Source organism: Melanotaenia boesemani, chromosome 5, assembly GCF_017639745.1.
Source record: "Melanotaenia boesemani isolate fMelBoe1 chromosome 5, fMelBoe1.pri, whole genome shotgun sequence".
In the NCBI taxonomy this organism is placed as follows: Eukaryota; Metazoa; Chordata; class Actinopteri; order Atheriniformes; family Melanotaeniidae; genus Melanotaenia; species Melanotaenia boesemani.
The window spans coordinates 30,848,956-30,865,779 of NC_055686.1; the positions used below are offsets into that span (position 1 = coordinate 30,848,956).

The 16,824-nt window shown below is 38.3% G+C and overlaps 1 protein-coding gene across 3 annotated transcripts in view; it reads right to left on the reverse strand.

Moving 5' to 3' along the window:
• Positions 1-11,147, reverse strand: part of LOC121639857 — a 63,860-nt gene extending 52,713 nt beyond the window's left edge. Inside the window, exon 1 of one of the 3 annotated variants that reach the window (XM_041985414.1) lies at positions 10,650-11,147. In XM_041985414.1, the coding sequence (XP_041841348.1) occupies positions 10,650-10,753 (104 nt within the window). In that variant the 5' untranslated portion in view covers positions 10,754-11,147. The remainder of the gene's footprint in view (positions 1-10,649) is intronic. The other 2 variants (XM_041985415.1, XM_041985416.1) reach the window with 2 other exon arrangements.
• Positions 11,148-16,824: the final 5,677 nt, after the last annotated feature.

Here is a 16,824-nt window from a genome sequence, read left to right on the forward strand (position 1 = left end):
TTTCCATTTCTAATCCACTTAAACTGTAACACTAAACCAGTTTGTGTCTACAAAATCATTGATGCAAAAAATGACTATTTAAATTTTTTCTGACCTTTATTTAACCAGGAAAATCAAACGTTCCCGGACAAAAATTACAAAAATGAATACAACAGACCGCAAAAATGAAGCACAAAATAACTGAAATACGTGTAAATAACATAAAAATAAACTATAAAACATCTTAGTTAAGACATAAAAAGGTTAAAACAACAAAACCTCAGAAAAGACAAAAATGGTTTTCACAGTTAGATGTATCAGGGTCTAAAATGAGCTTAAATTCATGATGAAACTAGTTTCTTAGAATAATGTGGATGTTTTAAGAACATCCTGTAAATTTCAATAAAAAAAGGAGTCTTTTAAATAAACGCTGGGTTCAGAGTGGGGCTGAAGGATTTATCATTTGTAAATCAAAATCGGTGCAATTACAGTATATAAATAGTCACATCATGTTATCAAATTAGCATTTAAAGAATTCAAATAATTCATATAATCAAACATTTGACTTTTGGTAATTTATTAGGACTGAAGTTTCATTCTTTGTGCTGTTTTGTGGCAGACAAACAGGTGGTAAATTGAAGTGATCCACAAAGTTTAAAAAGCACATAAAATGATGCCCATGCAGATGAATTATTTGGAATATCCTTTTAGAAATCCTACAATCAGGAAGCAGTTTAATAAATATTGTCCTCTTTATGATGGTTTCCTTCATTACTCTGATAACAAATGTGTAAGTTGGTATGAAGGTTAGGAGTGAGAGTGAAAGAGAGAAACAAAAATAGACAGATGGTCATGCCGATGCTAAACAGAAATCCTACACCTGCTGGACTATTTATCACAGACAAGTTTCAGAGCTGATCTCTCAAACGGTTCACATGACACACCTGCAGCAGACTTGACGTCTTCGTCAGTCTAAAGCATGAACGCTTTCACTTCCAGCGTATGAGGGAATGAAAGACGTTTATGATACAGTTTCTGAGAACCTTTCCAGGACTCTGCACAGTAAACAGGCTCAACGTGGACTTAAGTTATTAAAGTTAATCAGGTCATTTCTACCCACACATTGGGCCACTTTAAATCAATGTTTCTCAATCCTGGTCCTCAGGACCCTCTACGCTGCATGTTTTAGAGCTAACCCTACTTTAACACATGAATAATAATATATTAAATAAACAGCTTGCAAAGAACTTGATGAGGAACTTCATTAATCTGAACCAAGTGAGTAGGAACACATGTAAAATTTGCAGGGCAGTGGGTCCTGAAGACCTGGATATAGAAACACTGCTTTAAATCATACTTAGATTCAAGTTTGTTGATGTAAATCAAATCTCACATTTTTTGACTCTTATACATGTTTTACTGTTAGGCAGATTTACCTTTAAAACTCTAAGTTGTTCTTTTTTGTTTGTTTTGTTGTTTGTTTTTTTGGTTTGCCTTGCCTATTAATGCTGGACCCCTTTAATCCCAGTCAGCATGCAGACATGATGTTTCCAGGACAGCCTCAGTTGCCAGATTATGAGGCTAAAATTATATAAAATTAATGTATCAATAGATATAGCAGCATAAAGGCCGGCCAGAAGAAGAAAGCAGAATTTATTACTAACAGAACTTTGTAGAAATAACACACAGATCAACAGTGACCAAGCCTTTTCTCATCTGCACATCATTCTCTCAAGTCTTGGCTTTCAGGAGAAAAAATATTGGCATTGAAACAAACACACAACGGAAACTATTTTCTTTTTTGCAAGGTCTCATAACAACATAGTAGTGATAGTAATCGTTGCCATATAGTCTCTGAATAAACACATTTTGTTGGTTGCAGGGCTCCAGACTGCCAGCAAATGGTCGCATTTTGCAACTAAAATGTGAGACAGTGCCAATGAATCTACTGGCGCAATGGCGACCAAAACATTTGCCAGTCTTTTTCTTGTAGTAGTTGTATTGAATTTATTTAGTCGCTAACAAACTTCTGCTTCCCTCTTCTTCACAGTAATGCGCAAATTAGCTGCTGGTTTGCCGACTCAAACTAACTTCAATACAAGAAAAGGAGACAAACACCAACGAAGAAGACGACAGCCAATGTGCGTGTGAGCGGAGGACGAACGACCACTGTGATTGGCTTATGTGTGGAAAAAGGCGGGTCTTGGGAGAATTTTTCTCGCTATATTTAGTGAGTTTTCAGACCCCTCTAGTGGCTTTTTTTAAAAGTGACAAATCTAGCGAGTTTTTCTGGTATTATTGGAGACTTTTGGAGACTGAGGTGAATGAAGGTAGTTTACTCTTCCCAATGAGAAGCGGGTGCTGTGCAGACCCCTTTCATATGAGGCTTGGTCTTCTTGCAGCAGCAGCTGCTGCATTCAGGTGACGCTCACCTCTGTTTCATGACCAGGCTGAAAATGAAAGGTACAAAGCTGCTGCTGGAGGATCCTGCGCTGGCTTACTGTCAGAGTAATGTCTATAATGAAGAGTGTGGACAAAAATATCTAAAAAGTTAAAAGTGTTGGGACATGTTACAGACTCCCAATTAAAAAGCAAAATACACTTAAAAAACTGAACTAAAAAATAAAGAAAATATTAACAGAATTATTTTATTTTATTTATTTATTTATTTTTGATGTTCTAAAAGTTTAATTTATTCATTTATTTTTTAGCAATTTTTGCCCTTCCCACTTTAAGGCAGCATCCATTACAACTATATGTACTAGACTGATTATGCTAATTAGCGACTTTTAGGACAGCCAATAGCTACTTTTCTTACTGAGGAGGTGGGAACAGTGGCTGGAGAGGAGTATCAGTCCCTGAAGCTGTTCATTGCCAGGAATACATGGACCAGTCATACCATGCCCTATGGGGGATGATGGTGGCCATTCTGCTTCAACTACAAAGTGAAAATCAAATCAAATCATCAAATCTGATCTGATTCGACAAGTTCTTTGTCTATTTGTTTTGTATTACTGCGGCCAGTAAGATTTAATTTTTTTTTCATGTGATGTCAACTGCAATAAAATGTGAATTGTAAACATTGTAATTTCTTAATTAATTGTTCAAGTATTTATGACTAATACAATGAAAATGAGAGGAAATGTGAATATTTGCCATGCAAGGCGATTTCAGTGTGCGCCCCTACATTTTCTGCTTGTGCTCCTAAAATTTTAAGTTAGGGACCACTGTGTTCCTCGTAAAAAAAGTTAGTCTGGAGCCCTGGGCTGGATTGTACACATTCTGTATGGGATATAAATGTCTGGAAAATCCGTAAATCACTGAAAGGGTAAACTATAAATCACAGTTTACCCCACAGAGCTACACAGTACCCTTTCTGAGACACTGCTGATGATATAAGTGATAATCTTTGGGGGCGCTGAAGATCTAGTGGAGTTTAAAGGGTTAAGTAAATTGCCACTGCTATGCAGATGACACTCAGCTACATTTATCTAGAACACATACAGCTAATCAGCTAGTTCAACTACAAGCATCTTTCGTATTTATAAAGAATAAAAATGACCTGTACGTTTCTGCTTCCTAGCCTAAACAAGTTGAAGTCATTTTTATTATTAAATACCTAAAAACAAGAAAATTCACCTTAGTGCAATGAACACAACATGTTACACACTTTTGTGGATTTTTTAGTCTTTTTGTGTTCTTTAGAATAAAAGCTACTAAACTAAATCAGAAATGCCTTACTCTAAAACAATCTGTAATCATGACTATTGCTGCCTCAGCTATGTGCAGTTATCAGCTGCAGCGACAGTGCTCGCTCCAAAGCAGAATGTCATTTAAAGCATCACGGATGTTAGGAAGAAAAAGCCTGAAAAGCAGCATCGCGAGGCAGAGAAACCACACTTCTTTTTTCTATCCCAGTGCAACACTTTACGGTAGAATTTCACTTTACGAGCCACAGCACATGCTGACAGCTGGACATCAACACTGGCTGTTATGGACGCACACCATTGCTAATTCATCAAAGAAACAGAAAAGGACTGATCGAAGGAAGAGAGGACAAGAAAGACAGAAAGGGACAGAGTAAGAGATAAGACAAGACTCAACACCAGACTGATTTATACTGGTTGGGGAGATCTCAGAGAAGAGACAGGATGAAGATGATGTTGGATTCACTCTCATTAGGGGGCACCACAGTGAGAAAATCTGTTCAGTAGTGTGGCTTCAAAATCCCAAATCCCTACTTCCAGTGGTCAAAACAGAGGGGATCAGGAAAATGATCCCCAGAAAGACCCTGGAACAGACTTCAGAAGAAGGTTCCCGCATTGGAAATACAGCTTAATTTGCTTTTACATTTAAATCTGCCCTGATGTGCAAAAGCTCTTTTAACAAAACGGGTTAAAACTATTAAAAGTGGGCATAAATCTTTTTTTCAGAAAACCCTTTTTGAACTGCCATCTGCACCAAACTTATGCTGCAGCACATCACAAACCATGACTGGACAGATTTTCTCTGATGACTTCCAGTTGTGGCTCTTTTCAAAACCGCTTAATTACAAGAAAAAAAAACTTTAAAGTGTAGAACCCTCAATGTCCATATGTATTTATTTACTAATTAACATTTCAGCTCATCTTCAAAATGCTTATCTTGTGTGATGTAATAAAATGTCTGATTGCCAAATGTATTTGGGTGTGGATGTTCTGCTTTAGGCTGCAGCTGCTAGTCAACCAGGAAAGCTAGAGTCTTGGTAAACAGAGAGCTCCAGCTTTGTAGGGCTGAGAGAAATGATGCAGGGAAAACCCACTACAGAGCTTCTGTAGCCAAAACCGTCCACAGCCAAAGTTAGTCTAAGATGACACTATATGCAAGGCTCATTGTTTTTTAAGAAAATTAAGTTGCTGAGCTGGCAAAAATGAGACGACAATGCTGCTGAAAAACGCAGGAACAATGCACAAAAGCAATTTTACTGACCGCATTATGTTTTATATTTATACACGGCATTATCTGATTTAATACCTCCTTTAAAAAATACTTTAAAAATCTGTGTACTATGCAGCCATAACAGACATCTGACCCAGCTCCAACAACTACAAAGATAACCCGACTTAAGAAAACTTTGCACTTTGACTGTGAAAAAACTAAACTGAAACGATTGAAATACAAGAAAAGTTCATTGCTTTTCTGTCTAGTGAGAAAGCTGTAAAATTCTTGGCCAATAAGACCGGAGCTGATGTCTCCTCAGAATGACGCCAGTAGGTTTTGTTATGGAGAGGGGGGTTGATATGGTTGATTCTAATTGCAACCTAAAAACAAGGACATAGTGATCATGCCATATATCAGTGATATAATGGAACCAGCACAATGGGCTATCAAAAATACAAAATAAACACAGCAGTAAAACAACACATGACATTAAAATGGTTACTGGTCTGTGCCAAAGACACAACTGAACAGAAAGACAATGCAACATAATAGATGAAATACTGTGCAAATCATGCAGTAAAACATATGTGGGAGAAACAGCGGGGTCATTTAACTCAAAAAAGAAAAAACACCATAACGATATTTTAAAAAGAGACAGTATGACTCATGTGAACTCAAAAAGAAATCGCAGAAGAAGAACCATTAAAATCAGTCATACTGCAAAGGAAACAACCCCATCATTGCAGACACAAACACAAACAATGAATAAAGGAGGCATTAGAAATCAGAAAGTTGGCCAAGTACACCATCAGCCAGGATGAGGCTTCGGTATTGCACCCGTGGGGGGTGTGGGTGTTTGCCTCAGGTCTTACTGTCATTGTCCACATTACTGTCATCCCCAAGAAGGAGTCCCCAGAAGAAGTGCTGTCAAACACTGCATCCAAGGACTTCAAAAACAGTGGGTTCTCTGAAATGCTGTGCGGTGCACAAACAACAATCAGGACCCGTCCTCCTATCCGAAGGCTGGGAGGGAGGCTACCCTCTCGTCCACTGGGGTAAACCCAATGTAATGGCACCAAGTTGGGGGGCAACAAGTATGCCCACACGTGCTCGGCACCCTTCACCGGCTGCAACTCCAGAATGGAGGAGAGTCCAGCTCCTCTCGAGGACAGTGGTTCCAGAACCCAAGTCGTGCATCAAGGTGAGTCCAACTACATAGCTGACTAAAATACACCAGATACTGCATGAGAAAGTTTCTAACTTTAATAAATGTTCCCTTACAGGGTCCACAGTTTTAAAAACATTAAGAGAAGTGTCACGCCATCCTCCTAATCTGTCATCAGGCATTCTCAGCACCCCTTCAACCAGCCTACAGACGTTTTCTCTCTTCATGTGTTTCTACCTGTAGAGATCTACAGGTATCTCTACTCTCGACACTCTCCCTGCACCTTTCAAGTATCTGCCATTTCCGGCCCAACCCACCTGACCCGCGTCTATTTCTGTCTCTCTTCCTGTCTCCTCACCTCAGCCAGTCATGGCCATCTTTCCTGGATCCAGCTATGCTGATTGATCCTTCCACCTCTTCCTGTCATCAATGCTTTTTCAGAGTGGTTTCTCTTAAACTGTTTTAAATCATCCATCTCAGTTTTACTTTAGTTTGTTTCATTGTTGGAAGATGAATGTGTGTTAATGTACATTTTAAACATCTGCTGCTCAAGAATCATCAAAATTATTCAGGAAATATTTGTTTTCATTCTTAAAACCTTTATTTCTTGTGTTAAAAAGTATGTATAAGTACCAACTAGTCCTTCCAGGATTTGGCAGCATTTCTGGTGATGCAACCTGAAATTCCTCATTTTGTGGCAGTTTTTATGCAAATTTTCAGCAAAACTTGTGGCTTTTGAAAAAAAAAAAAATCCTGAAAAGCACCTGACGTTTATTTAAAAATGATTTATTATATTTATTATTAGAATATTAATTCATTAAAATGAAAATCCTCTCCCTCACATGTCTGCATGTTAAAAATCAGAAACATGAAGTAAAGCTGATGACGGATGTATCAGGTAACGAGGAGGAGAGCTGTGATTGGTCCCAGATGCATTAAAGTTGTGGTAATTGGACAAAATTGCAAGGATGTGCAGAATTTAGGAGGTTTGGCTGAATTTGTATTAATAATTGCGATTGCAACATCCCAAATTCAGAACACAAGACATTTGCTTTCTACGTAAAGTCAAGCAGCTGTCAGATTCTATCCTGCCTCTACTTTCGTATTCTGTATTTTACTACAACTGAAACCCTAATAAAGCCTCTTCATTACTTTTCTCGCCATCAGGAAGCGAATCAGAAACAGAAACTGGAGTAACAGTTAAACCCACATCTGAACCAGATATTAGTCTTACATGTTGTCTGGTTTGGTTTTGGTTGTAGTTTCATGTAAAATGAACCACCAGATTTCTCTCATTCACACCATCAATTCCAGCCAGTTGTGTGACAGTAATAACTGTTGTTGTGAAGCTGTAACACTACAGTTAAACAAGGTTTTTTTTAAACTATTACTTTAATAATAAAAGTAATTTAATCTTTTCATGTCATGAAAGATGTTATCAACAACTTTACCTTTGGCTTTCACTCATTTTCAAGTTAACTTTGGATTAAATTCTGACTCTTTTTGCCAGAAACAAACATCTCAGACAACCTCTGAAAGGTTAAAGAGCTCTAAATTTCCATATTTCATTTATTAAAATAACCCCCTGTGTCAACACCGTGTGCATGACTGTAGCACAGAACAAGCCAGCTGTATCACATTTCAAACTGTTGAAAGAACCCGACTGCAACACAAACATGTTGATGCCGGTCAGAGCGCATGATGCTGGCTGAGAGGTGACAAACAGGAGCAAGAAGGTACAAGCCTCTAAACAAGCCAGGACCGGAGAATTGGAAGCACATGTGAATTGATAATGGAATTAAAGCAGCTCCTTCAGGGTCAACACTCAGGAATTAACCAAACTTATAACAAAGCTTTACCACATGACTTCAGACTTGTACCGGGGCGGCGCAGTTGCTGAATCCTGAGACAAATATTCTATAAAATAAACTAAATCAAATAAGATCTTTCTAGATCAGCTTAATGCTTCATGGGAAGTATAAGAATCCATTGTATTATAGCAAAATAACAGGAAAACCCAGGGCTAATCTGATCTGTCACTCACTACTGACTCCATTATTCTGGATTTTAGTTTATTTAGATTTTCTCTACTGGACTCGGTAAAATACAGGCGTTAAAACAATGAAGAGCAAATATTATGACAATTAATTTTCTCCTTACAGGTCTTTTTAGGCCTCTGCTCTAAATGTCATCTCCATAATACAGTGAGTAAATATCTGCATCCACAAGGTCTATTTATTACGACTAGAGTTATAGTTAAGATGTGTAAATATCAGTGTATGTGTTATTGGTGAAGACTAAATGAAGACAGCACACGGCACAAATGAAAGAAGTTTCAGGCTTGCCTCAAAGCAACCACTTCCAGGATGAATTTTAACATAATGATGCAGCTGCAGCTCTACATCTCTATCAAACCATAGAACAGCATGGGCACATTATCTCTGATGAAGTGAAGCAGAACTAAATAAGACGTTTTTAAGTTCAGACAGATCAGGACATTTTTGTCGTTTGATGCCATTTCTTCTTAATGTTTCCCAATTAGAGGCAGGAGTGGGGAAAAGTTGTTACTTAGATGCATCCCAATGCGAATGTTAAAAAATATATTTTTAAAACAATGCTGTGGATGAAGCAAGGGTCCTTCCTTCATTACAGGCTATAATTATTCTGCTATCAGTAACGAACCTTCAGATTAGCTCCTTGCTGATTTTTACCAGACCAGGAACTCAAATAAAGAGAATAAAAACATGGCTGCAGACTAGGCCCGAAAGATTTTTAAAAAAAAAATCTAATTGTTTTTTATTTTAATATAGTTTAGTGGGTTTTTTTTTAACAGTCTGATGTTATTGATCTTGTTTCTACCACAGCTCCTCGTTTCTCTCTACATGAGTTCAAGTGATCACACTCCAACCATGTGGGACAACATGTGTCCTCATCCAGCTGGAAACCAGACAGAAATCCAGGTTTTTAAAACTCTCCCAGGGAGGTGAAGATGCTGAGAACTTTGTGTTCATCACAGAGACGTAGCTGAGGAAGATGAATCTTCATCATTGTAGGAATTTCTGGCTCATATTACGACTTAAAATGGATCCAATGTTCTTTGTAGATCTAATTAACATCAACACATTATCTGAGATCTGAATTTTAAGGATATTTAGGGCGACTCCAATCAGTAAAACATAAATTCACTTCATCAGGACGTCTCACAAGATTGACAGTTTTCTGTCCTCTACGTTTCAGCCATTTATGGGAAATGAGTCTGTGATGAGGTCTGAAGACTTCACAGCTGAGTGTAGCGGTCACATGACGTTTGCATAACTGTGGACAGGAAGTAGGCCTAAATATGTTCCCCAATTGACTGATACTGGAGCAGCCATCTTTCAATCCCCACCCTCTTCAAATACGTTGATACATCGATTTATTGATCGATGATCCAACAGCAGCAACCCAAACAGCAAACATCAAACACTGATACAGTAATCAATCATTTGTTTCCACTGTGGTTTTAGAGCAACATCTGCTAACATCCAGACGTCTCTCACAGGGAAGGCCTTGCAGACTCCAGCAAGACGATGCTACACCACATCCTGCATCCATCCCCCCGTAAGATACTACTCATACAGAACAAGTGGAATCGTTTCTATTTTATTTCTTCTAATAACCAAAATGGTGGATTTTAACCTGATGAGGAAAATGTAGAGGTCTAAAGGAGTAGCAGAGCCAGGGTCTGTGTCTGTTATTAGATTTGTCCATTTTTGGGCAGCTATTGATTAATCTAGACTAATTACTTACAAAGCCTTTAATTAGATTAATCTTTTTATCACACACACATATATATATATATACAGACACACACACACAATGCTATAGTATTATTTAGCTGTATGATTAAAAAAAATTAGAAAAGTTGCTGTTATATGTTATAAATGAGGAACAGCTGTGATTGATCAGTAGTTGTTCTTTTTAAAGCTAAATGCTGAGCTGTCTTTTTGATGGAGGCTTAAATTCAGGTTACAACCTGAGTAAAGCAGCTTCCTCCACCCCACGCCTCACTTAGCTTAGCTCACATTTAAAGTGCGTGTACAGTATGATATACAGAAATCCATTTAAAACTCTAATCATTTGTGGAGTAAACTATGCGCCGTAAATATAACAGAGAGGTGTTTTATTACAGGAAGTGATGAAGCTGAGCTACACTGACTCCAAATGTAAATAAATAAATAAATAAGTGCGGAAGTGATGGGGTGTGTTCTCTCTGCAGGGAAACATGTCGATGACTGACACATATTTAGATATTCGCTGGATCCTGCGTGCCAAGTAAAGGGAAAAACGTAGAAAAATGACCTCAAAACCCAAAGTTTATAAAACCCTTTCGCCATCTTCAGGTGTTTTTAGCGCGCCGATTTAACCAGCAGCTTCGTTTGAAGTGGAATAAACTCTTAATGGAGGCAGTTTGACAGACAAAGTTTAGTTTTTATGTGTCAAACAGTAAATGCTGTTTTTCTGGATGGAGTTCTGGTTGTCGCTACGTCCATCAGCAACACGCGCATCGTGTACATGATAAACATGTGTAATAACCTCTACTTACCATTTATTAGTACATTCTACTATCAGTTCTTGAAAGGAAGCAGCAAACTGAAACTTTGAGGCTCTCTTTCCGACCCGCTGAAACCGCTTCCACACCGAACTCATGGTTCATCAGAAAACACAAGTCCGCGGAGGACACGTCCGTCCCGGCTCCTGCGGTCCCTCTGCCGGGTGAAGGCTGAGTCCGGTGTCCACTCCGCGACCAGGACACACAACAAACACACGCCCCACACTGGGGTCAGCTAGCATCAACCTCGCGAGGACAACCCGGAAGGCTCGAGACCGAGACTTCAGAAGTAAAGACCTTGTATGATACAGTTTGCTAACGATGCGGCTGCAGTGGCGGTTCAGGCTTCTCTTAGACCCGGGCGGCCCACTAAAAGCCACCCACACACAAGGAAAGAAATAAGACTTCCCAGATACCCAGACTGGAGCTGTACACCAGGGCTGTTCCATTAGGAATGAACCCTTTCATGCTGTATGTATTATAATTGATACAGTTTGAGATCTTTTGTATCTCAAAACTCTGTTTCACACAATCTGATACTAGTCTTCTGTCCCCTGGTGGACACCTTTTGCAATGCAATATTTTGATATTAATGGACAGTCCCTACACATATATGGGAGGAGGGGGTGTTTCAAGAGAAAAATAAAGATATTTCACTCAGACTTTAACAAACACTAATTTAATCCACAGTTCAATGTTTTATAGTTAATACATCTCAACAACTGAAAAGATTCAGAAGCTCCCTTTTGCTCTTTTATTCAACTCTACTCAGGGAGGACTGAAAGAACTGAGCCCCAGTTCATCCTGCCAGGACTTTAAACTTGGACTTGAATGGATTCAGGACCGTTCTCAGACACATCCTCTTTGGTGATCCTGGAATCATTTAGTTTATTTTCCCTCCAGTTGTGTTTCGACTGCTAAACATTCTCTGACATCCTTCCAGCAGTAAATTAGTTTTTGTGTTGACCCATAATCCAATTAACTCTGATGATCACGATGCTGCCCAGTGAATGTGTGGACTGGTCATGCTGGGCTCTGAGGCTACTTATTTCTGTGATCTCTTATCTCATAAAGGTGTTTCACATTGGTTCATATTAAAAGTTTCTGGATTAAATGTTTTGTTTATTATTATTATTATTACTGGAGAGCACCATTTCTTTTTTATGTTCTCTCCGCCTCACACTTCTTTTTTCAGCTTTCTCCAGCATGGTCATCTGTTTCTCTCCCTTTGTTTTTTTCCACATGCATTGCTATCTTTTTTTGTCTTTCTACCATATTTTCATGTGTTATTTGCCTCTAGCTCTCCCACCTGTCTGCACTGAGTCGCCATGTTTACCAGCTAGAATGCTCGGACCTGATTGGCTAAATAGTGTCACATGGGATGTCTTCACTAGGATCCAGTTGGTCAGTGCATTTCTTTATCTTCTAAAATACAAAAGCTGAACGTGTTGAAATAGAAAGTCTCTGCCAGGTAGTAAATTCATAAATTTGTCTTGGCTGGACATCTGGGTAGACATGGGACATCTTCTGGGTCTTGACCCAGATCGCGGTCTGCCAGTTAGTCATCTCTGGTGGTAGAAGGAGCGACAAAATATTTCAGAAGTACCATTTAATTTCTGTTAAAATGCAGTATATAAGTCATCCATCCATCCATCCATCCATCCCGCAATGTGACTGTATAGCTCTACATTAGGAAGATAAGATTTTATGTGTATATTAGCTACAAATTTTAATTACAACTACAGGGACTAGAGAAGGACGAGTTAGAGAAATCTGATTGGCTCTTGAGTAGATGTATAAAATGTGGCACAAATGTATTTGTTAAATGTAATGGTTTTTCTGTTTCTCCTCTTCCTCCAGCTTGCCTTTTTTTATATCTGAAACTGGCCACCTGATTGATTCTTTGCCCTTTGAATACATATCTGTGTTTATTTGACTCAACTCGAGAATAAACACGTGAAAATTCTTGTTAATTTTTTAAAATATTGTTTGTATTTATATTTCACTTGTGCACCTCCACATGAATTGCACCCTGGCTGTTTGGCCTCTACGCCTATATTAAAAACTGTCTCTGGGCAGAAGTGTGAAAAAGTAAAGGCCAACACCAGGGTTCCCACTTGGAGCCTGTAATGAAGCTAATCTGGACAGTGCAGGGAGCACATACTGGCTGCTAGCTAAACGAGGAAGCAGTTAATGACACTTTTCAGAAAAGGGAAGTAACATTAAAACAGGTCTTTGTGGTTTTATGGAAAGGAATGCACCAGTTTTACCTCGTTAAAAACTACAAAGTTCATCTGGTAGCATTGACAGAATCTTTTAATCTGTGGCCACGGATCACTGAAACGAATGAGACAGTTAAATCATAGTCACACATCAGTTGAATGCTAAATGATAACAAAACTGTGACTAGTTGGTCAAATGGTTGAGTTGACAGTTAATAGTATAGTAACAATAGTTACATTTGATAATAACCACAAACATTTGTAATTGTAAACCAAGAGACGGCTCAGGCAGGTTTATTTCCACTATATTTTGAAAAAGACTGATTATAGTCATGGAAAAGTTTGTTCTATGGAACAGTGGGTCAGGCTGTTTAAGGTTTAGGGAGCACGGTTTGAAACTTAAAACAGTATTTGATGTTTTGATGAAGTTGTTGATTTATTAATAATCCATGGCCATACAATAAAATGTATTTTTCTAATGTCACCAAATGAGCTCCATATAAACTGCGTGATACAAAAAAAAAAAGAAAAGCTAATAAAAGGATATTTACACAATCTAATAGAGTTGTTCATGTGTAAAAATGGAAGACCAACACTGAACAAGGAAACACAAGTACAGCACACACATTAGAAGCAAGTTAACTGATCAGAAACTGTTGGTTGTAATAGAAAATTGAAAGTAAACAGTGAGATGAAGGCAGGAGTTTTATTTATTTATTTATTTATTTGTTTTTTTTTAAAGAGGTCTGTTTTTAGGAATAATCACTGTGTGAAATAACTTAAGTTCCAGTAGATGAGTGAGCAGAGATAATCAGGGTTTTTGCCAGTGATGCAATAACCTGCAGGAATGAAGCGATGAGCAGGTAACAGGCAAGTAAAGGGGACAATGATGAGTGTTGTTTGCAGTATAATGGATAACATCTGCTTTTTGTGTGTGTGTGAAGGTTTTTGGAGGCAGTCCTTTAGATTATATCGCCATAACCTGTGATGGGGAGAATTTTTTTTTCTCAGAATGGGTGAAGGATGATTTACAAGAAGATGATTCCTGATTTGCCCCTCCCGAGTAATGTGTTGATATATTTGTACAAGTAGCAAGCTTTGCATATTTGTAAAGAAATGAATTTGTGATTTCATCCAGCTGAGCTCCACATTGCCATCAACGAAGACAGAAGGTACCGGAAAGGTCCCCGGTCCATCACAGGACAACACAAAGATAACTCCAGTAACCTGATTTCTGAAAGTTGGGATCGTCTCCTCTTTTCTTATAACTACCATCTGAACATTTTACTCTTTTAACCATCAAAACACTTCCTGTTTCATCCCGGTTTATTGAGACTGGCTTGACTTTGTTAAAATCTGTCCCTCCTTCTGCAGGATAATGCCAGGACAGTTAGATGTTATTAAGATGCTAAAGCTAAAAAGTAAAAAGCTAAAGCTAAAGCTAAAAAGTATAAAACCAGTCATTGTTATTCTACAAATGCATCAGTGATGTGGCTGCTTGCTTTGTCTTCAGATACATATACAGATAAGATAATTATCATTATTTGTGAATAATAAAAGCAAGCATTTAGTCCTGATTTAAGCAGGAAGTTGTAGCAACATGTTAGACACAATGAGGGCTGGGACATAAAAGATTTAAGGATGTATACTTAGAGGAGCCAAACAGTAATCAGTGATTTGAGGATGTGTTGAGGGTGTCATCAGGGACTGAATGCAAAACAGAAATTACCTCTGACTGTTTGCAGAAACATTCCCCTGTCATGAGTCCTGGCTGACCATCAGGGACTTTTCCACTTCGGCTCGGAGTCTATTTATAATCTGTCCCAGTCACACCGAGCAGCTGGGAATATAACGCTGGGGACGGATAACTTCCTGTTCACAAGCCCAATGATAACAGTTCCTCGTCATTATGCATCTGCTTGTCTGGATGTTTCTTCATTAGATCCCAACAGTACGAGGTTCCTCTGGCGGGCGCTGCTTCATTTGCTGTAAAAGACAAAGAAATTCAGTAATTCAGGTCATAATGTTTGAAAGTCACACAAATCTATGATGCCAAAGGTTCGGTGTGAACTTTATGATCTTTAAATCTATGAGTATGGATGTTTTAGTCCAGAGAGCAGCGCAGGAAGTTGGAAAACAACATTTCTAAAACCCAGTTAAAAGGTGAGAATGCTGGTTTATAGACAGAGTAGTGTTAGCTATCATTTTGAGATGACCACAGCTCCAAAGTTTTCTCTCCTTTCAGTTTTCTTTCATTCATGTCTGTCTCTTTGACTTATTAACATTGTTTTAATGGCGTCTGTCGTCGTGTCCGGTGTCGTTCCGTCAATCCACCGTCTGATCATCGCTGGCGTTCCTGCAGCAGGAGTACCACCCTAACACATTGTTCACTAAATCCAGCCTCCATCATTCCGTCTGCTTTATGTTCAGGCTCATTTTCACAATCAAACTTTTAACTGGTGAATAAACCTTTAATCTCTTCTTTCCTCCAGAACACTACAACTCACATTTATGTCTAAAGAAAAAATAAATAAATATTACATTATAATTTCTATAAATAATTAAATACTTTTCCATTTGATTGAATGATAAAATCTCAGCTGCTCATCCACAAAGTTCCTCAGTCTGATCCTGATAAACTTCCTGGTCTGGTTCTCCACCATTTCTCCCTGCAGTTCTCTCTGTTCCCTCTCAGAAACAGCTGGATTTGGGTGGGAGAAAATAAAGTTGACAGGTTGTCATCTCATGTGGGAATAACTTTTTTTTAAAGTCTGTGTTTTGCCTAAACTCCATCAGGGGGAGGTTTGTCTATCTAAGATTTGGATTTTCTAACTGAATGTGTCATTTGTAATTAAACACATGTTGTATGAACATTATCAGACATGATAGATTTACAAGGTGATTTCTTACAACAATCCACTGCCAACAACCACACGGCGTCTGAGACATGATAGAGTGAATAAATATTCTTTTTCACCAACATAATGTTGGTATTTTTTATCCATTCTGAGTCAGTTATCTTCATTTTTAATATATTACCATTAAAACAGGCTTCAACAAAAATATTTCTCCTATTTTATTTAGTATCAGTGGAAATTAGTTATTTATTTTTTTAATGTATGTAGTTGGAAGTATTGTTGTTTTGCATTGAAATAAATGAACAGATCACTGCTATGTTTGTGACAGATGATGAATGAAAACCTAGATTGATGAATAAAATCTTTTAATTGAAACACACTTGTCACCATCTCAGGATGAATTACATAAACAAATCCAGTAATTTAATCTGAGTGTTTAGTGACTGAAATCAATCAGAATCAAGTCAGAGAGAATGACTGTCTGATGTTAGGGAAGAAAGAAGACACAAAGAGGAATGAAAAGATTTAGCTCTGCAGAAAAACAAAAACACAAGAAAAAACCAACAAATGCAGAAGTTCCCACCACAAAGTTTCACTAACACAATCACATGACAGCATTCAGTCATGTAGAGATGGTGATGATGACCTGCTGAAGATCAAACTGAGCATCAGAATAAGGAAGAAAGCAGATTTAAGTGACTTTGAACGTGGCATGGTTGTTGGTCTGAGTGTTTACTGGGATTTTCACACACAAGTATCTGAAGGGTTTCCAGAGAATGGTCTGAAGAAGAGAAAATATCCAGTGAGCTGTAGTTGTCTGGACCAGAATGCAGCAGAAGACCACATCAGGTGCCTCCTGTCAGCTAAGAACAGGAAACTGAGGCTACAATTCACACACACTCACCAACACTGGAAAATAGAAGATGGAGAAACACTGCTGGTCAGATGAGTCTCCATTTCAGCTCCACATTCAGATGCTAGGCTCAGAATTTGGTGGAAACATCATGAAAACATGGATCTATCCATCTTCTTGGACCACTTTGGGCTCCTTAGTACCAACATGGTCTGGTTTAACCAGCACAGCCTACC